General features: G+C 47.0%; 1 protein-coding gene across 1 annotated transcript in view; it reads left to right on the top strand.

Moving 5' to 3' along the window:
* The window catches only part of ttf2 (transcription termination factor, RNA polymerase II), a 31,037-nt gene extending 5,818 nt beyond the window's left edge, over positions 1-25,219 (top strand). Inside the window, exons 9-24 of the mRNA XM_080537060.1 lie at positions 319-473; positions 1,280-1,361; positions 1,879-2,013; positions 2,265-2,415; positions 3,088-3,199; positions 3,751-3,935; positions 10,559-10,712; positions 10,799-10,890; positions 18,034-18,113; positions 19,589-19,725; positions 21,326-21,508; positions 22,044-22,102; positions 22,901-23,054; positions 24,018-24,100; positions 24,478-24,552; positions 24,930-25,219. Of these exons, the coding sequence (XP_080393186.1) occupies positions 319-473; positions 1,280-1,361; positions 1,879-2,013; positions 2,265-2,415; positions 3,088-3,199; positions 3,751-3,935; positions 10,559-10,712; positions 10,799-10,890; positions 18,034-18,113; positions 19,589-19,725; positions 21,326-21,508; positions 22,044-22,102; positions 22,901-23,054; positions 24,018-24,100; positions 24,478-24,552; positions 24,930-25,077 (1,985 nt within the window). The 3' untranslated portion in view covers positions 25,078-25,219. The remainder of the gene's footprint in view (positions 1-318; positions 474-1,279; positions 1,362-1,878; positions 2,014-2,264; positions 2,416-3,087; positions 3,200-3,750; positions 3,936-10,558; positions 10,713-10,798; positions 10,891-18,033; positions 18,114-19,588; positions 19,726-21,325; positions 21,509-22,043; positions 22,103-22,900; positions 23,055-24,017; positions 24,101-24,477; positions 24,553-24,929) is intronic.
* The last annotated feature ends 321 nt before the right edge of the window (positions 25,220-25,540 follow it).

A 25,540-nucleotide genomic window follows, 5' to 3' on the forward strand; every position in this document is an offset into this window, starting at 1 on the left:
ACGTATGGAGGAGGTCATGTGACCCAGGGACACACACACACACATATGGAGGAGGTCATGTGACCCAGGGACACACACACACACGTATGGAGGAGGGAGGGGGGGAGGAGGTCATATGACCAAGGGAAACACACAGACACCACAACTCAGACTGGAATGCAAAAAAATAATACATCTGCTGTCTTTATTCATATACTCTCCCTCCCTCTCTCTCTCTCTCTCCCTCCCTCTCTCTCTCTCCCTCTCTCTCTCTCCCCCTCCCTCCCTCCCTCCCTCCCTCCCTCTCTCCCTCTCTCTCCCCCTCCCTACCTCCTCCAGGGGACCAGAGCCAGGCGTTCTACGGGGGCAGGATGACAGACAACAGACTGTTAGCGGTGAAGAACGCCACCTCGGAGGCCACCGCCCACCTCCACAGCTCCCTGGAGTCCTGCCCCGCCCCCGACGCAGAGGCCACCGACCCCAAGGGCATCAAGGTACCCCCCCCCCCAATGTGGTTCTACCTACCTGGTTCTACCTACCTGGTTCTAACTACCTGGTTCTACCTACCTGGTTCTAACTACCTGGTTCTACCTACCTGGTTCTACCTACCTGGTTCTACCTACCTGGTTCTACCTACCTGGTTCTACCTACCTGGTTCTAACTACCTGGTTCTAACTACCTGGTTCTAAATACCTGGTTCTAAATACCTACTACAATATACCTGGTACTTACTACCTCAGGTCTTCTGACGCTGGTTTTCTCTGTGTACCACAAAAGAAGAGATTTGGTGAGGCTGCATTCTCATTTTATGCTCCAGATTGTGGAACGCACTGCCAGTTTACATTAGGGATGCAACCTCAGCACATTATGTTCAAGTCAAGACTAAAAACCCATCTTTTTAATATTGCCTTTAAATGACTAAATAATTAAATTAAGATTATAAAACCCCATCCTTTTAATATTGCCTTTAAATGACAAAATAATTAAAGTAAGATTATATAATGATTAAAGCACTATGAGCTGCAACGTTTGCAGGAAAAGCGCTATACAAATAAAGTTATTATTATTACTACAATATACCTGGTACTAACTAGTACTAACACAGTACTTGCACATACAGTATACAACAGTAGTGTATGGCTGCACTGTGAGGGCCACAGATGTTCTCTGGACCCAGATGGACCTGGTCTTGGTCCTCCATTGAACACGTCTTTTACTAGGCTTCATCTGTGTCCAGGGACACACCCCTAGGAGCCTCCAGAACTGATGTGGTGTTGTGTTGTTGTCTCTGATTGGTCAGGTTCCTCTCATGCCCCATCAGAGGAGAGCTCTGGCCTGGCTGCTCTGGAGAGAGACCCAGAAGCCCTGCGGAGGAATTCTGGGTAATTTCAAACAACTTGCCTGTTTTTGCGGTCTGAAACACGTTTACAGAGCTTTGATCATTATCTAGCTCATGTGTTTGGCTTTGGGATAGTCCAGTCAAGTGTTCTACCGTTTAATGCCACTAGGGTGTGATATAAATCAAGATGTTTCGTTTCAAATGCGTGTCTCTCTCTCTCTCTCTCTCTCTCTGTCTCTCTCTCTCTCTCTCGGTCTCTCTCTCTGTCTCTCTCTCTCTCTCTCTCTCTCTCTCTCTCTCTCTCTCTCTGTCTCTGTCTCTCTCTGTCTCTCTCTCTGTCTCTCTCTCTCTCTCTCTCTCTGTCTCTCTGTCTCTCTCTCTGTCTCTCTGTCTCTCTCTCTCTCTCTCTGTCTCCTCTCTCTCTCTGTCTCTCTCTGTCTCTCTCTCTGTCTCTCTGTCTCTCTCTCTCTCTGTCTCTCTCTCTCTCTCTGTCTCCATCTCTCTCTCTCTCTCTCTGTCTCTCTCTGTCTCTCTCTCTGTCTCTCTCTCTCTCTCTGCAGCTGATGACATGGGTCTGGGGAAGACCCTCACCATGATCGCTCTCATCCTCGCCCAGAAGAAGAAGGAGAAGAAAGAAGAGGAAGAGGGGAAGGAGAAGAAAGAAACAAAACTAGAGGGCTGGATCTCCAAAGACGGTAACCCATTCCCTCAGCACACACACACACACACACACACAGACACACGCACACACCAACCTGAGTCATGTGTTATGTTGTAGACTCTAACGTGGTGGAGACCTGAGTCATGTGTTGTGTTGTAGACTCTGGCGTGGTGGAGACCTGAGTCATGTGTTGTGTTGTAGACTCTGGCGTGGTGGAGACCTGAGTCATGTGTTGTGTTGTAGACTCTGGCGTGGTGGAGACCTGAGTCATGTGTTGTGTTGTAGACTCTGGCGTGGTGGAGTCCCAGGGTACCCTGATCATCTGCCCGGCCTCCCTGGTTCACCACTGGAAGAAGGAGATCGAGAGACACGTCAGAGGCAGCAGGCTGACGGTCTGCCTCTACCACGGCCCCAACAGGCCGAGGAGCGCTAAAGTGTAAGACACACACACACACACACACACGCCATACTAGTGCGCACACGTATACACACACAGACACACACCTGAGTCACCTGTCCTAGGCTGGCCGAGCGTGATGTGGTGGTGACTAGTGATGGCGAGATGAAGCTTCATGAACTGTTGAAGCTTTCCATCCAGTTGCGTCACACATAGGCCGAAGCTTCGTGTTGCTTCATTTGCTCAACTGCGCCATCAAGTGGACAATAAATTGGTGTGTGAAGCTTTGAATTGAATAAATGTGCTTGTGTTACTAGGAACAACAACATTTTATTCATTTATTCATTTTTATTTAAAAATAACAACTTCTCCACAGTGCTGGGCTTCAGGCGGTTTCTTTTTTTTTTTTGATGATTTCACCTGCGTTTACCTGTCCCTTTTATGTTTCGAGTCTCGTGCCAAATCCGAGCCACTTCCCGAATCGGTCACGTGGTACGGGCGGCAGGCGAAGCTTCGCCTCTTACCACATACGTCATAAACACATGCCTCGATACGCATCACAAACATCTGCCTCGGTTACTCGACACACGCTACGAAGCGTCGACACGGAAGGACACATCACTAGTGGTGACCACATACAGCCTGGTGTCCACACACACACACACACACACACACACACACACACACACCTGAGACATGTGTTATCTCTAGGCTGGCGGAGCATGATGTGGTGGTGACCACGTACAGCCTGGTGTCCAAGGAGATCCCTGTCCTGGTGTCCAAGGAGGAGGCTGAGAGACCCAGCACAGACACCGACACCCTGGTGTGTAACACACACTCTCGTCAATAACACACACTCTCACTCTGGTACACGTACGTGACAAGACACATTTGATCGGGGACATTTCAGGGTTTACCACCCAAAATATTTTTTATGTGGTATTTACCTAGAAACAAATACTTTGATTGGTGTGAAACATGAGGCATCGTAATCGATGCATTTCTGGTGAATCAAGTCACCCATGGCACTCTAGAATGTTAACAACATGGGTGAGTTTAGTCACCCAACACTCTAGAATGTTAACAACATGGGTGACTTTAGTCACCCTCGGCACTGAATGAGTTAAAGCCCCCCCCCCAAAAATAGAAATGAATAAAATTAAATAGTTCCACCATTCCAACCTCCTCCCTCCCCTCCTCCTCCCTTCCTCCCCCTCCACCTCCCTTCCTCCCCCTCCTCCTCCCTTCCTCCCCCTCCACCTCCCTTCCTCCCCCTCCTCCTCCCTCCCTCCCCTCCTCCTCCCTTCCTCCCCCTCCACCTCCCTCCCTCCCCTCCTCCTCCCTTCCTCCCCTCCTCCCCCCTCCCTCCCCCAGGCTCCGGGCCAGGCCCCCCTGCTCCGGGTCCAGTGGGCGCGGGTGGTGCTGGACGAGGCCCACAACATCAAGAACCCCAAGGTGCAGACCTCCATGGCCGTCTGTAAGCTGCGTGGCCGGGCTCGCTGGGCCGTGACCGGGACCCCCATCCAGAACAACCTGCTGGACATGTACGCCCTGCTGAAGTAGGTACCACCCCGTTAGATTAGATTAGATTAGGTTAGATTAGGTTAGATTAGGTTAGAGCAGGTTAGGTTAGATTAGGTTAGGTTAGAGTAGGTTAGGTTAGGTTAGGTTAGGTTAGGTTAGGTTAGGTTAGGTTAGGTTAGGTTAGGTTAGGTTAGGTTAGATTAGATTAGGTTAGGTTAGATTAGATTAGGATAGATTAGATTAGATTAGGTTAGGTAAGGTAAGGTTAGGTAAGGTTAGTGTTGTGAAGGCCCACAGTTTAGAGCCAGTTTAGTTTCCCCAAACCAGCCCTATTTTGCCCCTGTTATTTCTTTATTATTTTCTATACTATTCCTGTACGTTTATGAAGGTGTATGTATTGTTATTGTAATGTTTATGTATATGTTTGATGACGTAGTATATCCGGGGTGTGTCCGTGACCCGGATGCTAGGTTCGGTGGTGTATATATAGAGACGGAAGTGGTCTGTGAGTCAGTGTGTGAAGAGAATCAGAACGAGAGAGAAGTAACGAGAAGTCAATCTAAGATGGCGGATTCAGTAACACGCACACCGTGCTGGAGCTGAAGACCAAGAGTGATTATCGAGTTCAGAGCTGTGATAGCCCGTTTAGTTGTGTCCCCGTTAGACAGCCTTGCCAGCAGCCGGCTGTTAACGTTGGACCAAGCGAGACGCCAAACTGGACAGAACCGTCGCCTCCACGAGCGGACTGCGACCGAACGCTGACTCCATCGGAGCTTACCGTGAACCACCCGGACCTGAGCCTACACACCTCGTCGTGGACCACGAAGAAGCCCCTTTCCCTTCGCGTTGCTACGTCACCCCCCCCCTTTTGTCTGCTGTTTCCTCGAAGCACATGCGAGCTCCAACAAGGCCTCAACGCGCTCCTTGCAGCGCCAGACTCTAAGCCTTTCCCAGGCTAGGTACTGTGAGTGAGTGATTGAGTGTGTGTGTGGCCGGCGGGGAGGGAGTGTATATATCTGGGGATGTATACATCAGTTATGTAAATAAATGTGTTGTTCATATGGGATACCGTGACCGTGTGTTTAGTTGTTTGTATGCTAAGGCTAATGCTAATTCCAAGGCTAATGCTAATGCTAATTCCAATGCTAATGCTAATGCTAATTCCCATGCTAATGCTAACGATAGTAACTGCTAGTCTAACGGTTTGCTGGCGCCCCCTGCCTGTATCCTCCTACACTGCCTATTTAGCTCAGAGTTAGTTAGATAACCAGCCCCTTCCTAAATTCTACAGTCCTTTTAGCTACTCCCTGGTTACAATTGGTCCTTCGAGCCGGATAGGTAGTGTAGTGATAGCATGGCTGAGCGCAGCCAACCAGACCAGACAGTTACCCCCCCTTCTCCGCCCCCTGAGCCAGAGCCACGACCACAGAGAGTCCCGCGGTTGCCTCCGAGGTTACAGGAGTATGAGCTTGAGCTCGAAAGCTCACTGAGTGGTAGCGAGGAGCGCACTCCACGGGATACAGTGGTCGGAGAGGCCGAGGTGTCCGCCGGCGCGCGGGTGGCTAGCACTGAGACAGCCCTCAAAGAGCACCAGCCTGAGGATGAGATGGCAGAACAGCAGGGTTTTGCCGTGGAAACGGAAGAGCAGGAAGGAGAGGCCCGGTCCGACAGCGCCTGCGGGCGGAAGAGGGAGGGCCTCAGCCTTAACGATCTGCCTCCCAGTACGGCGCGCTCGAGACCTAGCTCCTGCCGCTCAGTGGCTTCCTCCCGGTCCAGGGTTTCCGTGGGCAGTTCTGCCTCTGGGGCGGATAGCCTGCACTCCAGAGGGAGTAGTGCCGCGCTGTCCGAATGTATGCGCCAACAGGCCGAGATGGCGTTAGAGCGAGAACGCCTCCAGTTCGAGCGTGAACGAGAGAGGGAACGCATCCAGTTCGAGCGCGAGCGCCTCCAGATGGAGGTGGCGGAACGCGCGGCGGAGAGGCAGATGGAGGGGGCGGAACGCGCGGCGGAGAGACAGCGCCAGGAGGCGCTAGAACGTGAACGCTTCCAGATGAACGGAGCGGAACGCGCGGCAGAGAGACAGCGCCAGGAGGCGCTAGAACGTGAACGCTTCCAGATGGAGCGCGACCGCCTCCAGATGGAGAGAGAGCAACTGCACGCGGAGAAGATGGAGGAAGTGATGCAGACCATGCGCGACGTGTGCATCAGCAGAGCTCCGTCGGCCCGTAGCTCCAGAGCATCATCCGCACGGCCCTCTCGAGTGCCATCTCCTGAACCCCCCGCCGATGGCTCCATGACCCCCGCCATGAATGTCCAACTACAGGCCCAGCTGACCACCTGGAAGGAAGAGGACCAGGGACCCGACCGCTACGCGGCCCAGAGGGAGCCAGCGTCGCTGCCCGGGAGGGGAGCCATTCACCAAGAGCGTAGCACACCCCTAGGTCCTCCAGGGAACCAGAATGCATGCAGGCCGGACACCCAGACCGTCACTCCAGCCCCGATCATCCACTACAGGATGTTTCCCCAGGTGGAGGGACCCAAGTTCCCCTTCTTCAAGGACGAGGACAGGAGCCAGTATGTGGAACTACGCATCTGCCTAGACACGCTCTTGGACGACTCCTGCTCAGAGTCCTACAAATATGCGATTCTCCTTCAGCATGTGAGGAACCCCAGAGCCCACAACATGGTTCTGGCCCATGCCTCCGCACCGACACCTTACACCAGAGCGCTCGCCGACTTGGATGCCCGCTACGGTCGTCCCTGGAACCACGCCCTTGCTGAACTGCAAGCCCTCGAACAGCAGGCCCCCATCAAGGATGAACGGGCGCTGGATGACTTCGCGCTCCGCGTGCACACCTTGGTTGGAATGCTGAAGACGCAGGGCCCAGCTGGCGCCAGCGAGATCAACAGCACCTCCAACGTAGAGCGGCTGCTCCGCAAGATCCCACGCTTCCGGCAGGAGAGGTTCCGGCGACAGCAGCGCGTTCGTAACCCCGGGAAGTTGGGTCTGAGCATGGCTGCCTTCGCGGAGTTCCTACTGGAGGAAGTGCATGACACCAACGTAGACGCCATGGGTTACGCTGAGCCGAAGAAGGAGAGGGAGAAGGGAGACCGCTGGGACGGGCCGAGCTCGAACAGAGGACGCCCAGTAGGAGTGCTGCACACGGAGGAGGAGCCTCGGGGAGAGAGGAAAGCCCGACCTGAGGGAAAGGATTCCTCTCAACCCCCTCAAAAGGGACGGAGAGGTCCACCGCCATGTCCGTACTGCACCAGCGAGCACTGGTTCAATGAGTGCAGTGACTTCAACAACCTGAGTACCGAGGCCAAGCAGAGGTGGCTCGAGGAGAACAAGAGGTGCTGGAACTGTGGGCGCGACCATCTGGCTAAGAACTGCACCTTGAGGAGAAAGTGCAACCGCTGTGAGGAGGTCCACCTCAACATCCTACACGAGGTCTCCCTCGCCAGGTCCACGGAGGGCACCAGAAGCCCTAGGTCCGGTAGCGCACCGGAAGAGGCAACACCTGTCTACTACCTAGACCCAGCCCGGAGCAGCGGCTCCAAGGTCCTACTGAAGGTGGTGAAGGTCCGACTTCACCACAACAACGCTGTGTACGACACGTACGCCGTTCTAGACGACGGGTCGGAACGGACCATCCTTCTCCAGGAGGCAGTGCGCCAGTTGGGGCTCCAAGGGACTGAGGAGAAGCTGACTCTGCGCACGATACGTCGCGACCTTAAAGAGGTCACCGGGGCGAGGATCAACTTCTCTATCTCCCCGGCGGGGCGGCCGTCGGACAGATATCGGCTTAAGAATGTCTTCACCGCAGACCAGCTAGCGCTCTCCCGCTACGACTACCCCCTGGAGAGATTACGCGCAAGATATTCCCACCTACGGCGAGTAGACCTACATCCGATAGAAGGAGCGGAGCCAACCCTTCTCATCGGCTCGGACAACGCTGCACTGATCGTGTCGCTCCGTCCTCCGCTGAGAGGACCACGAGGCTGCCCGATGGCTGTTAAGACTGCGCTTGGGTGGGCCCTCCAAGGCGCTACCGAGTGGAGAGATAGAAACGGGAGAGCTACGTCATCCCTCCATGTCCGAACCGAAGAAGTGCAGACCATCAACTGCCTTCACACCAGGGTGGACTCCATGAATGCGGCGCTACGGGATAACGTCCAGAAACCCGAGGGAGAGGGGAACAGCTTTGATTCCCTGCAGAAGGAATTCCAGGAGGTCCTCGATGAGCTGGTCGGAGAGAAGAGCCTGGATAAGTTCAGGGTTGAATATGAGAAGCTGACTAGTGCCCTGTTGAAGTCCCACGTGAGTGAGAAGCGGCTGATGACAAAATGCAGAGAGCTGAATGCGGAGACAGTGACCAACTCAGTGAAGGTTGCCACTGCACTAAAGCTATCCCAGGAAGACCAGACTACTATCACGTCTCTGGAGAAGGAAGTGAAGCAGCTGCACACGGAGCTGGACGCCAAGCAGTCGGACATCAAAGTGCTGAACCAGCCGGGCCAGCGAAGCAGAGAGGAGCAGCAGAGGCTGGAGCAGCAGCTGCGGGAGCAGAAGATCAACCATGAGAGAACCACAAAGGAGCTGGAGCAGCTGCAAGTCAGAAACACCAAACTCCAGCAGGAGAACGAGCACAACGCCTTGAGTATGGAGCAACAGTCCCTGGACAATCAGCAAAGGGCATCTGACCTCAGGATTAAAGAGGAGGAGGTGAATCAGATGCGTCAGGAGATTGCCAAGCAAACGAAGTTGAGAGAGGCCACCCAGAGGAAGTTCCGACCTATGGAGGATCAGAAGTCGGATGTGGAGCAGCAAAGGGACATGCTGAAAACCCAGATAGCTGGGCTGGAGAGAGAATTGGAGTCTTCCAGAAAGCAGATGGAGATTGACAAAAAAGTCAGGCAGAAGTGGACGAGGGAGAGAGACAACTTGTCCGAAGGTGCCGTGGTACTGGTGATCGACCAGTCCCTTCCACGCGCCGCCTGGCAGACAGGCAGAGTGACCAAGGTCCTGCCGGGTCCGGATGGAAGGGTGCGGACGGCCATCGTGGACGTTGGTGGTCGCACTTACACCCGACCTGTGGCACGCCTGATTGAGCTCCCTCAAATTACCAAGGACACTATCACCTCCTACCTCACGCTGCTAGAGCAGCCTAGCCAGTGTGCCTTCCTTAGTTAAATGAAACCGAGGGTTTCATGGGGCGGCTGTTGTGAAGGCCCACAGTTTAGAGCCAGTTTAGTTTCCCCAAACCAGCCCTATTTTGCCCCTGTTATTTCTTTATTATTTTCTATACTATTCCTGTACGTTTATGAAGGTGTATGTATTGTTATTGTAATGTTTATGTATATGTTTGATGACGTAGTATATCCGGGGTGTGTCCGTGACCCGGATGCTAGGTTCGGTGGTGTATATATAGAGACGGAAGTGGTCTGTGAGTCAGTGTGTGAAGAGAATCAGAACGAGAGAGAAGTAACGAGAAGTCAATCTAAGATGGCGGATTCAGTAACACGCACACCGTGCTGGAGCTGAAGACCAAGAGTGATTATCGAGTTCAGAGCTGTGATAGCCCGTTTAGTTGTGTCCCCGTTAGACAGCCTTGCCAGCAGCCGGCTGTTAACGTTGGACCAAGCGAGACGCCAAACTGGACAGAACCGTCGCCTCCACGAGCGGACTGCGACCGAACGCTGACTCCATCGGAGCTTACCGTGAACCACCCGGACCTGAGCCTACACACCTCGTCGTGGACCACGAAGAAGCCCCTTTCCCTTCGCGTTGCTACGTCACCCCCCCCCTTTTGTCTGCTGTTTCCTCGAAGCACATGCGAGCTCCAACAAGGCCTCAACGCGCTCCTTGCAGCGCCAGACTCTAAGCCTTTCCCAGGCTAGGTACTGTGAGTGAGTGATTGAGTGTGTGTGTGGCCGGCGGGGAGGGAGTGTATATATCTGGGGATGTATACATCAGTTATGTAAATAAATGTGTTGTTCATATGGGATACCGTGACCGTGTGTTTAGTTGTTTGTATGCTAAGGCTAATGCTAATTCCAAGGCTAATGCTAATGCTAATTCCAATGCTAATGCTAATGCTAATTCCCATGCTAATGCTAACGATAGTAACTGCTAGTCTAACGGTTTGCTGGCGCCCCCTGCCTGTATCCTCCTACACTGCCTATTTAGCTCAGAGTTAGTTAGATAACCAGCCCCTTCCTAAATTCTACAGTCCTTTTAGCTACTCCCTGGTTACAGTTAGGTTAGACTAGGTTAGGTTAGATTAGGTTAGGTTAGATTAGGTTAGGTTAGATTAGATTAGGTTAGATTAGGTTAGGTTAGATTAGATTAGGTTAGATTAGATTAGGTTAGATTAGGTTAGGTTAGGTTAGATTAGGTTAGGTTAGATTAGGTTAGATTAGGTTAAATGTTATTATCATTGCATACCAGAAATTAAAAGTACCAGAAAACGAAATGCAGTCTAGCATCTAACCAGGAGTGCCAATAGTGATAAAAACATAGTGATAGGTACAGGTCAAGTCAAGTAGTTAGTTAGTTAATTAGTTTCTGGTAACGTCTGCCTGCTCTCTTCTCCTGGTTGCTATGGTAACGAGTGCTGTCCTGGTTGCTATGGTAACGCGCGCCGCCCTGTGGCAGGTTTCTGCGCTGCTCCCCGTTCGATGAGTACAAGCTGTGGAAGTCCCAGGTGGACAACGGCTCCAAGAGGGGCGGAGAGAGACTCAACATCCTGACCAGAACCCTGCTGCTGAGACGCACCAAGGGCCAGCTGGACGCCTCTGGCAAACCTCTGGTACACACACACACACACACACACACACACACACACACACACACACGCACACAATGACTGACTGACGGAGTTTCCCTGTGTTGCAGGTGTCGCTGCCTGAGCGTACCTGTGAGGTGCACCACCTGAAGCTGTCAGAGGAGGAGCAGTCTGTGTATGACGTGGTGTTCGCTCAGTCCAGGTAACTGGCCACCCGCCACCCTACCCTGTCTGCAACCTCCACAGCTCTGTACCCTAACCCTAGCTCTATACCTCCACCCTATCCGCTTGTTAAGTCTGACGTCAAAAGTGACGTTTAGCCATTTCCGAGTCCAAACCAGAAATTCCCTCCACCAGAGTACCTGTGAACTACAGCGGTAGAATGACAGTTTAATCGTTTTTTAGACTCGGATCTATTCATACAACAAGGGACACAGCACTTTCCCGTTTTCTCCATATTGTCAGGGTCTTTGAGCCTCGGAAAAGCGCTATATAAATATAATTAATTATTATTATTATTTCGGCATTTCGAAGACAGCGCCTCAGCCAACGTTGGACCCGGAAACACGTCACGACTTAACAAGCGGATATACCGCCACACCTCTATACCTCCACACCTCTACACCTCTATACCTCTATACCTCTATACCTCTATACATCTATACATCTATACATCTATACATCTATACCTCTATACCTCTATACCTCTATACATCTATACATCTATACATCTATACATCTATACCTCCACACATCTATACCTCTATACATCTATACATCTATACCTCTATACCTCTATACCTCTATACATCTATACCTCTATACATCTATACATCTATACATCTATACCTCTATACATCTATACATCTATACCTCTATACATCTATACCTCTATACATCTATACATCTATACCTCTATACATCTATACCTCTATACCTCTATACCTCTATACCTCTATACATCTATACATCTATACCTCTATACATCTATACCTCTATACATCTATACCTCTATACCTCTACACCTCTATACCTCTATACCTCTATACCTCTATACATCTATACCTCTATACCTCTATACATCTATACATCTATACATCTATACATCTATACCTCCACACCTCTATACCTCTATACATCTATACCTCTATACCTCTATACATCTATACATCTATACCTCTATACATCTATACATCTATACATCTATACATCTATACCTCTATACCTCTATACCTCTATACATCTATACATCTATACCTCCACACCTCTATACCTCTATACATCTATACCTCTATACCTCTATACCTCTATACATCTATACCTCTATACCTCTATACATCTATACATCTATACATCTATACATCTATACCTCTATACATCTATACATCTATACATCTATACATCTATACATCTATACCTCTATACATCTATACATCTATACATCTATACATCTATACCTCTATACATCTATACATCTATACATCTATACATCTATACATCTATACATCTATACATCTATACCTCTATACCTCTATACCTCTATACATCTATACATCTATACATCTATACATCTATACATCTATACCTCTATACCTCTATACATCTATACCTCTATACCTCTATACCTCTATACATCTATACCTCTATACCTCTATACCTCTATACCTCTATACATCTATACCTCTATACCTCTATACATCTATACATCTATACCTCTATACCTCTATACCTCTATACCTCTATACATCTATACCTCTATACCTCTATACCTCTATACCTCTACACCTCTATACATCTATACATCTATACATCTATACCTCTATACATCTATACCTCTATACATCTATACCTCTATACCTCTATACATCTATACATCTATACATCTATACCTCTATACCTCTATACCTCTATACCTCTATACATCTATACCTCTATACCTCTATACCTCTATACCTCTATACCTCTATACATCTATACCTCTATACCTCTATACCTCTATACATCTATACCTCTATACATCTATACATCTATACCTCTATACATCTATACATCTATACATCTATACCTCTATACATCTATACCTCTATACCTCTATACCTCTATACATCTATACATCTATACCTCTATACCTCTATACCTCTATACATCTATACATCTATACCTCTATACATCTATACATCTATACCTCTATACATCTATACATCTATACCTCTATACCTCTATACCTCTATACATCTATACATCTATACATCTATACCTCTATACATCTATACCTCTATACCTCTATACCTCTATACTTCTATACCTCTATACATCTATACCTCTATACCTCTATACATCTATACCTCTATACCTCTATACATCTATACCTCTATACATCTATACCTCTATACATCTATACCTCTATACATCTATACCTCTATACATCTATACCTCTATACCTCTATACATCTATACATCTATACATCTATACCTCTATACCTCTATACATCTATACATCTATACCTCTATACCTCTATACATCTATACCTCTATACCTCTATACATCTATACATCTATACCTCTATACCTCTATACCTCTATACCTCTATACATCTATACCTCCACACCTCTATACATCTATACCTCTATACCTCTATACCTCTATACATCTATACCTCTATACCTCTATACCTCTATACATCTATACCTCCACACCTCTATACATCTATACATCTATACCTCTATACATCTATACCTCTATACATCTATACCTCTATACCTCTATACATCTATACATCTATACCTCTATACCTCTATACCTCTATACCTCTATACATCTACACCTCTATACATCTATACATCTATACATCTATACCTCTATACATCTATACCTCTATACCTCTACACCTCTATACATCTATACATCTATACCTCTATACATCTATACCTCTATACATCTATACCTCTATACCTCTATACCTCTATACATCTATACATCTATACATCTATACATCTATACCTCTATACCTCTATACCTCTATACATCTATACATCTATACATCTATACATCTATACCTCTACACATCTATACCTCTATACCTCTATACCTCTATACATCTATACCTCTATACCTCTATACATCTATACCTCTATACCTCTATACCTCTATACCTCTATACCTCTATACCTCTATACCTCTATACCTCCATACATCTATACCTCTATACATCTATACCTCTATACATCTATACCTCTATACCTCTATACATCTATACATCTATACATCTATACATCTATACATCTATACCTCTATACATCTATACATCTATACCTCTATACCTCTATACCTCTATACCTCTATACCTCTATACATCTATACATCTATACCTCTATACCTCTATACCTCTATACCTCTATACCTCTATACCTCTATACCTCTATACATCTATACATCTATACCTCTATACATCTATACATCTATACCTCTATACCTCTATACCTCTATACCTCTATACATCTATACATCTATACCTCTATACCTCTATACCTCTATACATCTATACCTCTATACATCTATACCTCTATACCTCTATACCTCTATACATCTATACATCTATACCTCTATACAACTATACATCTATACCTCTATACCTCTATACCTCTATACATCTATACATCTATACCTCTATACATCTATACCTCTATACCTCTATACCTCTATACATCTATACCTCTATACCTCTATACCTCTATACCTCTATACCTCTATACCTCTATACATCTATACCTCTATACCTCTATACCTCTATACATCTATACCTCTATACCTCTATACCTCTATACCTCTATACCTCTATACATCTATACCTCTATACATCTATACCTCTATACATCTATACCTCTATACCTCTATACCTCTATACATCTATACCTCTATACCTCTATACCTCTATACATCTATACCTCTATACCTCTATACCTCTATACATCTATACCTCTATACCTCTATACCTCTATACCTCTATACCTCTATACATCTATACCTCTATACCTCTATACCTCTATACATCTATACATCTATACCTCTATACCTCTATACCTCTATACATCTATACCTCTATACATCTATACTTCTATACATCTATACCTCTATACCTCTATACATCTATACCTCCACACCTCTATACCTCTATACCTCTATACCTCTATACATCTATACTTCTATACATCTATACATCTATACCTCTATACCTCTATACCTCTATACCTCTATACCTCTATACCTCTATACCTCTATACATCTATACCTCTATACCTCTATACCTCTATACCTCTATACCTCTATACATCTATACCTCTATACCTCTATACCTCTATACCTCTATACCTCTATACCTCTATACCTCTATACATCTATACCTCTATACCTCTATACATCTATACCTCTATACCTCTATACCTCTATACCTCTATACCTCTATACCTCTATACCTCTATACATCTATACATCTATACATCTATACATCTATACCTCTATACCTCTATACATCTATACCTCTATACCTCTATACCTCTATACCTCTATACCTCTATACCTCTATACCTCTATACCTCTATACATCTATACATCTATACCTCTATACCTCTATACCTCTATACATCTATACATCTATACCTCTATACCTCTATACATCTATACATCTATACCTCTATACATCTATACATCTATACCTCTATACCTCTATACCTCTATACCTCTATACATCTATACATCTATACCTCTATACCTCTATACCTCTATACATCTATACATCTATACCTCTATACCTCTATACCTCTATACATCTATACCTCTATACATCTATACCTCTATACATCTATACCTCTATACCTCTATACCTCTATACCTCCATACATCTATACCTCTATACCTCTATACATCTATACATCTATACCTCTATACCTCTATACCTCTATACCTCTATACCTCTATACATCTATACATCTATACCTCTATACCTCTATACATCTATACCTCTATACCTCTATACCTCTATACCTCTATACATCTATACATCTATACATCTATACCTCTATACCTCTATACCTCTATACCTCTATACCTCTATACATCTATACATCTATACATCTATACATCTATACATCTATACATCTATACCTCTATACATCTATACCTCTATACCTCTATACCTCTATACCTCTATACCTCTATACATCTATACATCTATACCTCTATACCTCTATACCTCTATACCTCTATACATCTATACATCTATACATCTATACCTCTATACATCTATACATCTATACCTCTATACCTCTATACCTCCACACCTCCATACCTCTATACATCTATACATCTATACCTCTATACATCTATACATCTATACATCTATACCTCTATACATCTATACCTCTATACATCTATACATCTATACCTCTATACCTCTATACATCTATACCTCTATACATCTATACATCTATACCTCTATACCTCTATACATCTATACATCTATACATCTATACATCTATACCTCTATACCTCTATACCTCTATACATCTATACCTCTATACCTCTATACCTCTATACCTCTATACCTCTATACCTCTATACATCTATACATCTATACCTCTATACCTCTATACATCTATACATCTATACATCTATACCTCTATACATCTATACCTCTATACCTCTATACCTCTATACCTCTATACCTCTATACCTCTATACATCTATACCTCTATACATCTATACCTCTATACCTCTATACCTCTATACATCTATACATCTATACCTCTATACCTCTATACCTCTATACATCTATACCTCTATACCTCTATACCTCTATACCTCTATACCTCTATACATCTATACATCTATACCTCTATACCTCTATACATCTATACATCTACATCTATACATCTATATCTCTATACATCTATACATCTATACATCTATACCTCTATACCTCTATACATCTATACCTCTATACCTCTATAGCTCTATACATCTATACCTCTATACCTCTATACCTCTATACATCTATACATCTACATCTATACAACTATACCTCTATACATCTATACATCTATACCTCTATACCTCTATACATCTATACATCTATACATCTATACATCTATACATCTATACCTCTATACATCTATACCTCTATACCTCTATACATCTATACATCTATACATCTATACCTCTATACCTCTATACATCTATACCTCTATACCTCTATACATCTATACCTCTATACCTCTATACCTCTATACCTCTATACCTCTATACATCTATACCTCTATACCTCTATACCTCTATACATCTATACCTCTATACCTCTATACCTCTATACATCTATACATCTACATCTATACAACTATACCTCTATACATCTATACATCTATACCTCTATACCTCTATACATCTATACATCTATACATCTATACATCTATACCTCTATACCTCTATACATCTATACCTCTATACCTCTATACATCTATACATCTATACATCTATACCTCTATACCTCTATACATCTACACATCTATACCTCTATACCTCTATACCTCTATACCTCTATACCTCTATACATCTATACATCTATACCTCTATACCTCTATACATCTATACCTCTATACCTCTATACCTCTATACCTCTATACATCTATACCTCTATACCTCTATACCTCTATACATCTATACCTCTATACCTCTATACATCTATACATCTATACCTCTATACCTCTATACATCTATACCTCTATACCTCTATACCTCTATACCTCTGTACCTCCATACATCTATACCTCTATACCTCTATACCTCCACAGCTCTGTACCACGGCAGGGCTGGTAGAAGGGGGTTATGGTGGAACGTGGTCTGTTTGGATACATCCGAAACTTCTCTGGCTCTTGGGGGTTTGAAACCAGGGTGGCCAGTTTTAACCCTTTCCTTTCCTCTCCTCCCAAGTCTTCAGTGTTTAACCCGCTCCCCTCCTTGCAGGTCTCAGTGTTTAACCCGCTCCCCTCCTTGCAGGTCTCAGTGTTTAACCCGCTCCCCTCCTTGCAGGTCTCAGTGTTTAACCCGCTCCCCTCCTTGCAGGTCTCAGTGTTTAACCCGCTCCCCTCCTTGCAGGTCTCAGTGTTTAACCCGCTACCCTCCTTGCAGGTCTCAGTGTTTAACCCGCTCCCCTCCTTGCAGGTCTCAGTGTTTAACCCGCTCCCCTCCTTGCAGGTCTCAGTGTTTAACCCGCTCCCCTCCTTGCAGGTCTCAGTGTTTAACCCGCTACCCTCCTTGCAGGTCTCAGTGTTTAACCCGCTCCCCTCCTTGCAGGTCTCAGCTCCAGAACTACTTAAAGAGACATGAAGGAGGAGATGTGAAGAAGGGAGACAAGTCCAACCCCTTTGATAAAGGTTAGAGGTCAAGTCCCTTTGATAAAGGTTAGAGGTCAAGTCCAACCCCTTTGATAAAGGTTAGAGGTCAAGTCCAACCCCTTTGATAAAGGTTAGAGGTCAAGTCCAACCCCTTTGATAAAGGTTAGAGGTCAAGTCCAACCCCTTTGATAAAGGTTAGAGGTCAAGTCCAACCCCTTTGATAAAGGTTAGAGGTCAAGTCCAACCCCTTTGATAAAGGTTAGAGGTCAAGTCCCTTTGATAAAGGTTAGAGGTCAAGTCCAACCCCTTTGATAAAGGTTAGAGGTCAAGTCCAACCCTTTGATTAAGGTTGCGTCTGTGTGTTCGTTTCCATGATTGGACCAGGAGATTTGACCTTTTTGTTCTTCCCTCTCTCGCTCTCTCCCTCCTTCTCTCTCTCCCTCCTTCCCTCCATCTCTCCTTCCTTCCCTCTGTCCTTCCCTCCCTCTCTCCTTCCTTCCCTCTCTCCCTCCTTCCTTCCTTCCTTCCCTCTCTCCCTCCTTCCTTCCCTCCTCCCCTCTCTCCTTCCCTCCCTCTCTCCCTCTTTCCCTCTCTCCCTCCTTCCTTCCCTCCTCCCCTCTCTCCCTCCTCCCCTCTCTCCCTCCTTCCCTCTCTCCCTCCTTCCCTTCCTCTCTCCCTCCTTCCCTTCCTCTCTCCCTCCTTCCCTCCCTCCCTCTCCATCCTTCCTTCCCTTCCCTCCCTCCCTCTTTCCTGCCTCCCTCCCTCCTTCCCTCTCTCTCTCCCTCCTTCCTTCCCTTCCCTCCCTCCCTCTTTCCTGCCTCCCTCCCTCCTTCCCTCTCTCTCTCCATCCCTCCTTCCCTTCCCTCCCTCCCTCCCTCCCTCTCTCCCTCCTTCCCTTCCTCTCTCCCTCCTTCCCTCCCTCCCTCTCCATCCTTCCTTCCCTTCCCTCCCTCCCTCTTTCCTGCCTCCCTCCCTCCTTCCCTCTCTCTCTCCCTCCTTCCTTCCCTTCCCTCCCTCCCTCTTTCCTGCCTCCCTCCCTCCTTCCCTCTCTCTCTCCATCCCTCCTTCCCTTCCCTCCCTCCCTCCCTCCCTCTCTCCCTCCTTCCCTTCCTCTCTCCCTCCTTCCCTCCCTCCCTCTCCATCCTTCCTTCCCTTCCCTCCCTCCCTCTTTCCTGCCTCCCTCCCTCCTTCCCTCTCTCCCTCCCTCCCTCCCTCCTTCCCTCCCTCCCTCTCCATCCCTCCCTCCCTCCTTCCTTCCTTCCCTCCCTCCCTCCCTCCCTCCCTCCCTCTCTCCCTCCTTCCCTTCCTCTCTCCCTCCTTCCCTCCCTCCCTCTCCATCCTTCCTTCCCTTCCCTCCCTCCCTCTTTCCTGCCTCCCTCCCTCCTTCCCTCTCTCCCTCCCTCCCTCCCTCCTTCCCTCCCTCCCTCTCCATCCCTCCCTCCCTCCTTCCCTCTCTCCCTCCCTCCCTCCCTCCTTCCCTCCCTCCCTCCCTCCCTCCCTCCCTCCCTCTCCAGTAGCTCAGGAGTTTGGTGTGTCCCAGGGGGACCCCGCCTCCTCCTCCCAGCAGCCCCAGGCCTCCAGCACCGTCCACATCCTGTCTCTGCTGCTCCGCCTCCGCCAGTGCTGCTGTCACCTGTCCCTGCTGAAGAAGGTACACACACACACACACACACACACACACACTAGACACACACACACACACACACACTAGGGATGGACGGTTTTTCGGTTAAACCGAAAACCGGGGTTTATAAAAATAGAAACGGTTTTTTATCAAAACCGTCTGAAACCGTATTATTTTATTTTTTTTATTATTTTTTTTCCTATGTTGTTCAAAGAATAAAACTGGAACATGTCACATGTTTGTCGTGTGTGAAAATAACAATGATACAGTCTGAATCTGCCGCGCAATGAGTGAGAGGTTTGGTCAGTTGTGAAGAATAACTGAGGATTAATATCTAATTGGGATTATATTTAAGGGTAACGAATCACTCTATGGGAAAGATAGTTGCCTTCAGTTATTGGTAGATAGGAAAGGTTTTTTTACAATTACTCGCTTACATTTAATAAGATCATTTTCGCTGCTCTCTGTAAAGCGCATTGGGTCACTTTTGTGAGAAATGCGCTATAGAAATAAAATGTGATTTGATTTGATATCAATCAATCAATCAAACTTTATTTATGTTCTATAGCACAAATCATGCATTGAATGTAACTCCAAGTGCAGTATTTACTAAACCACAATATAATAAAACAAGAGCTATACGGATCAAGAGTGTTTGTGCACACCACCGTGTGTGAAGGCACTACTGAAAGTGATGACAGAACGCATGTCTCAGAAGATACGCGGTCACTTAGTGACGCAAAGGTAGTTCTGTATTTATCTCTAGTACATTTATTTTGAAAGCTCTATTTTGACAGCTCTACCATGGGCACTTTTATTTTGATGGGGCATTCTTTGTTGATTGACTTACGACAGTTCAGGACGAGTCAGTCTCGCGGCATGTGGTTTTTATGAAAAGCTTTAAGTATGTTCACTGCATAATTCTAAGTCTAATATTTCAGTGATTATTGAGCAGTATTCAAATATTTAAATACATTGAGCAGCAGCTGAAACTTTGTCTAAGAACCAAGATATTGAGAAAGCAGTTCATTCAATGAAGACGCTGTTCCAAGAGATGATCTTCCGTGCAGGCGTGCACCCTGGATCAGCGGAGCTGGTGTGTTAAGTGTTCATGTGTTTTCATGTATGGTGTAGCTTACAAAAGTCTGCCTTTCCACTTATATTTGTGAAACTAAGTAGCCTAAATGTGTTGCGACTGTGCTTACGGTGTTTTAATGGTGTTCGACATGAGTGTATTGTAGCAGTAGGGCTCAATTATTTGAAATTGTCGCTCTTATTTTTTTGTTTCTTTTTTTTTTTCCCTTTTTTTTTTTTTCCGGTTAACCGGAAAACCCCGGTTTTAGTCTTTGACGGTTTTTCGGTTTCAATAATTGGAAACCGTCCATCCCTAACACACACACACACACATACTGCTGCTCTGAATAAGGCAGTGCTGCTGTCACCTCTCCCTTCTGAAGAAGGTACACACACACACACACACACACACCTTTGTACATTCTTGGATAGAACACACATGGATGTTTGGATCTAATCAGTCTTCGTCTCTCGCTCTCCCTTTGTCTCTCTCTCTCTCTCCTTCTCTCTCCCTCTCCCTCCCTTTCTCTCTCTCTCTCTGTCACCCCTCCAGACTCTGGACCAATCAGAGCTGCAGGGAGACGGGGTGGCCCTCTCATTGGAGGAGCAGCTCAACGCCCTGTGTCTGTCCGAGCCGTCCGGCCCCTCCGCCGACCCCACGGCCCCCCCCACCGTGACCCTCAACGGCAGCCGCTTCCGCTCCGACCTCTTCGAGAACACCCGCGAGAGCACCAAGGTGACCACACACACACACATATATACACACACCTACACATACACACCTACACACACACACATACACATGAATATACACACACACACACTGTGGGAACCCGCTCACTTGACCAGGGGAAAGTCCACACACAGAGCCAGAGAGACGAGGAGACAGTGGTAACTTTTAGGTGCATCACCATATTTATTCCATATTTATTCATATCTGAGGACGTATCGGGGCCCCGCCCACTCAGGAGGACGGCGTGGCCGTAACAAAACGTCAGACTTCAATAGTAATGATGAACTCAGGAAGCAAAAAGTCACTGAATAGGGGGGAGGGGCGATGTCTCCCTCATCAGGGCAAAGTAGATTTCATTCAGCTTAAAGGTCAAAAAAGGACACGGTGAGGGGGGGGGGGGGGGGTCCATCTCCACTCACACCTCCCCACACACACACACACACACACATAAATATACGGTGCACTGCTGACTCTCTAGATGTGTGTTGTTGTTGTTGTTGTGTTGTTGTGACTCTCTAGGTGTGTGTTGTTGTTGTAGATGTCGGCCATCCTGACGGAGCTGAAGGAGATCAGACAGAAGAACAGCGCTCACAAGAGGTACGACCTCCTCACCCTCCACCTGCCCTACCCAGACTAAACCCTCCTCCCCCTCCTCCCCCTCCTCACCCTCCTCCCCCTCCTCCCCCTCCTCCCCCTCCTCCCCCTCCTCCCCCTCCTCACCCTCCTCCCCCTCCTCACCCTCCTCACCCTCCTCCCCCTCCAGCCTGCCCTGCCCAGACTAAACCCTCCTCCCCCTCCAGCCTGCCCTGCCCAGCCTGCCCTGCCCAGCCTGCCCTGCCCATGCCGTTTAGCTGACGCTTTTATCCAGACCAGTTCCATTGCAGTGTGTACAGACAGACATGTTTCAGATCCCAATGGAACCCCCAGCCTAAGTGTTGTTAGTGCCCTGCTCTACCAACTGAGCCACAGAGGCTACAACATTACACACATGTTTTCTTCATGTTGTCTTCACGTGATGACGTGTGTGTGTGTGTGTGTGTGTGTGTGTGCTTATGTGCGCGTGCGTACGTTTATGTGTGTGTGTCTCCATGTCTGTGCGCGCGTGTGTGTGTCTGTGGATCTGTACGTGTGTGTGTGTGTGTCTGTGGATCTGTACGTGTGTGTGTGTGTGTGTGTGTGTGTCTGTGGATCTGTACGTGTGTGTGTGTGTGGATCTGTACGTGTGTGTGTGTGTGGATCTGTACGTGTGTGTGTGTGGATCTGTACGTGTGTGTGTGTGTGTGGATCTGTACGTGTGTGTGTGTGTCTGTGGATCTGTACGTGTGTGTGTGTGTGTCTGTGGATCTGTACGTGTGTGTGTGTGTCTGTGGATCTGTACGTGTGTGTGTGTGTCAGTGTGATCGTGTCCCAGTGGACCAGTATGCTCAGCATCATGGCGGTCCACCTGAGGAGGCTGGGCCTCAGCTACGCCGTCATCGACGGGAAGGTCAACCCCAAGAAGCGCATGGACCTGGTGGAGGAGTTCAACACCGACCCTGCAGGAGTGCAGGTTTTTATATTTTTTATTTAACCTTTATTTAACCAGATAAGTCAATTGAGAACCAATTCTCATTTACAATGACGATCTGGCCAATTGGCAGAACAGAGGCAAGTCTATACACAAAACACAACACAGTATATACGATATAGAACACAACCCAATACATACAATATAAAACATGAATGCCATACACAAGTATCAAAAACATCTATATATCACAGATATAGGAGCGGAGATTGCGTGTAAGATGAGCAGTTCAGTAGTAAGCAGAGGTAGGGGGGGGATTTGCCGATGATGGATTTATAGATGAACTGATACCAGTGGGTCAGTCGCCTGGTGTGGAGTGATGGCCAGTTGACTTGGGAGTACAGGTCGCAGTGATGTGTATTGAAAGGGGCACCGGTGACAAAGCGGATGGCAGTGTGATGGATGACGTCCAGTTTATTGAGAAGGTTTAGGGTTAGGGTTGGGGTAACCCAGGTACCACACGGTCAGGGCGGAAAGAGAGAGAGAGAGAGAGCTCAGCGCCCTGTGCCTGTCTCTCTCTCTCTCTCTCTCTCTCTCTCCCTCCCTCTCTCTCTCTCCCTCTCTCTCTCTCTCTCTCTCTCTCTGTCTCTCTCTCTCTCTCCCTCTGTCTCTCTCTCTCTGTCTCTCTCTCCCTCTCTCTCTCTCTATGTGTCTCTGTCTGTCTCTCTCTCTCGCAATCACACACACACACACACACACACAAACACACACACACACACACACTGGTTAGTCAGTGTATTAATGTTTGCCACAGGTATAGTCTGTTGATATCTGACCTTTGACCCCGGCACGGTCTGACTCGTTTAATGACCACCGGCACCACAATGAATGGAATGAGGGATTCATCCCGTCATGATCCTGTCCTCCACCAGCCTCCCCTGACCATTGTGATGTGTTTCAGTGTCATGGGAGCAGGTTGTATATGTTGTATGTTGTGTGTGGCAGGTGATGCTGGTGTCTCTGTGTGCTGGAGGCGTGGGCATCAACCTGGTTGGTGGGAATCACCTCTTCCTCATGGACATGCACTGGTGAGACACTCACACACTGGCTCCCATTCTCTCTCCTTCTCTCTCTCTCTCTCTCTCTCTCTCTCTCTCTCTCTCTCTCTCTCTCTCTCTCTCTCTCTCTCTCTCTCTTCTCGCTCTCTCGCGCTCTGTCACCCCTCCAGACTCTGGACCAATCTCATTGGAGGAGCAGCTCAGCGCCCTGTGCCTGTCTCTCTGTCTCTCTGTCTCTCTCTGTCTCTGTCTCTCTCTCTGTCTCTCTCTCTCACTCTCACTCTCTCTCACTCTCTCTCTGTGTCTCTGTCTGTCTATCTGTGTGTGTCTCTCTGTCTCAGTGTATTTGCCACAGGTATAGTGTGTTGATATCTGACCTTTGACCCCTGGTCTGGGTGTGTCTCTAGGAACCCAGCTCTAGAGGACCAGGCCTGTGACCGCATTTACAGAGTGGGTCAGCGCCTTGATTGCACCATCCACAGGTACACACACACACACACACACACACACACACACACACATACACACATACACACATACACACACACACACACACACACACACACACATATACACATATACACATACACATACACATACACATACACACACATCCATATACATCAACAGAGTGGACCAGTGCTTGATTTCCACCGTGGAGGATAATATCCTAACCCTGTGTGTGTGTGTGTGTGTTCGTTTGTGTGCGTGTGTGTGTGTGTGTGTGTGTGTGTGCCTGTGTGTGTTCGTGTGTGTGTGTGTGTGCCTGTGTGTGTTCGTGCGTGTGCGTGCGTGTGTTCATGTGTGTGTGCCTGTGTGCGTGCGTGTGTGTGCGTGTGCGTGTGCGGTCCTGGTGCAGGTTTGTGTGTGAGGGGACCGTGGAGGATAAGATCTCCGTCCTGCAGGAGAAGAAGAAGGAGCTGGCCCAGAAGGTTCTCTCTGGCGTGGGCGGGGCCTCCTACACCAAGCTCTCCCTGGCTGACCTCAGGGTCATCTTTGGGGTCTGAGAACCAGGAAGTAACCTGCAGTGGCCCAAAGGCTCCTGAGTACCAGGAAGCATGGTGCTGTTCTCAGGCCTCGGATTGGTCCTCAGCTAGCGGTTAATGTTATTTTCTAATTTATTTACAATGTTAATGTTGGTAGTTAATGTTCCCCATGTTACAACTACATGACTATAGTAAGTGTGTGTTAGTTCTCTTCTGTCTTTACTGGACCATTTTCTTTGTTTTTACATGTTTATGTTAAGTGTCAGTTATTGGAGTTCTTGAGCATGACAAGTTCATTAATCATTGCTCTTTGTTTTTATTTTCTTAATAATAAACAGTGTTATTTACTACTATGGATGTCAATTACTGTATTTAAAAATTGCTTCTATCTGGCGAGTATTTGTTGTATTTGTATTTATTTAGTCAGAATTCATTAGAACACAAACAGACAAACAAACTGTCGAGGCTCATTCTTCCAAAACAC

Source organism: Nansenia antarctica (assembly GCF_963989245.1).
Source record: "Nansenia antarctica genome assembly, chromosome: 7".
NCBI classification, from domain to species: Eukaryota; Metazoa; Chordata; class Actinopteri; order Argentiniformes; family Microstomatidae; genus Nansenia; species Nansenia antarctica.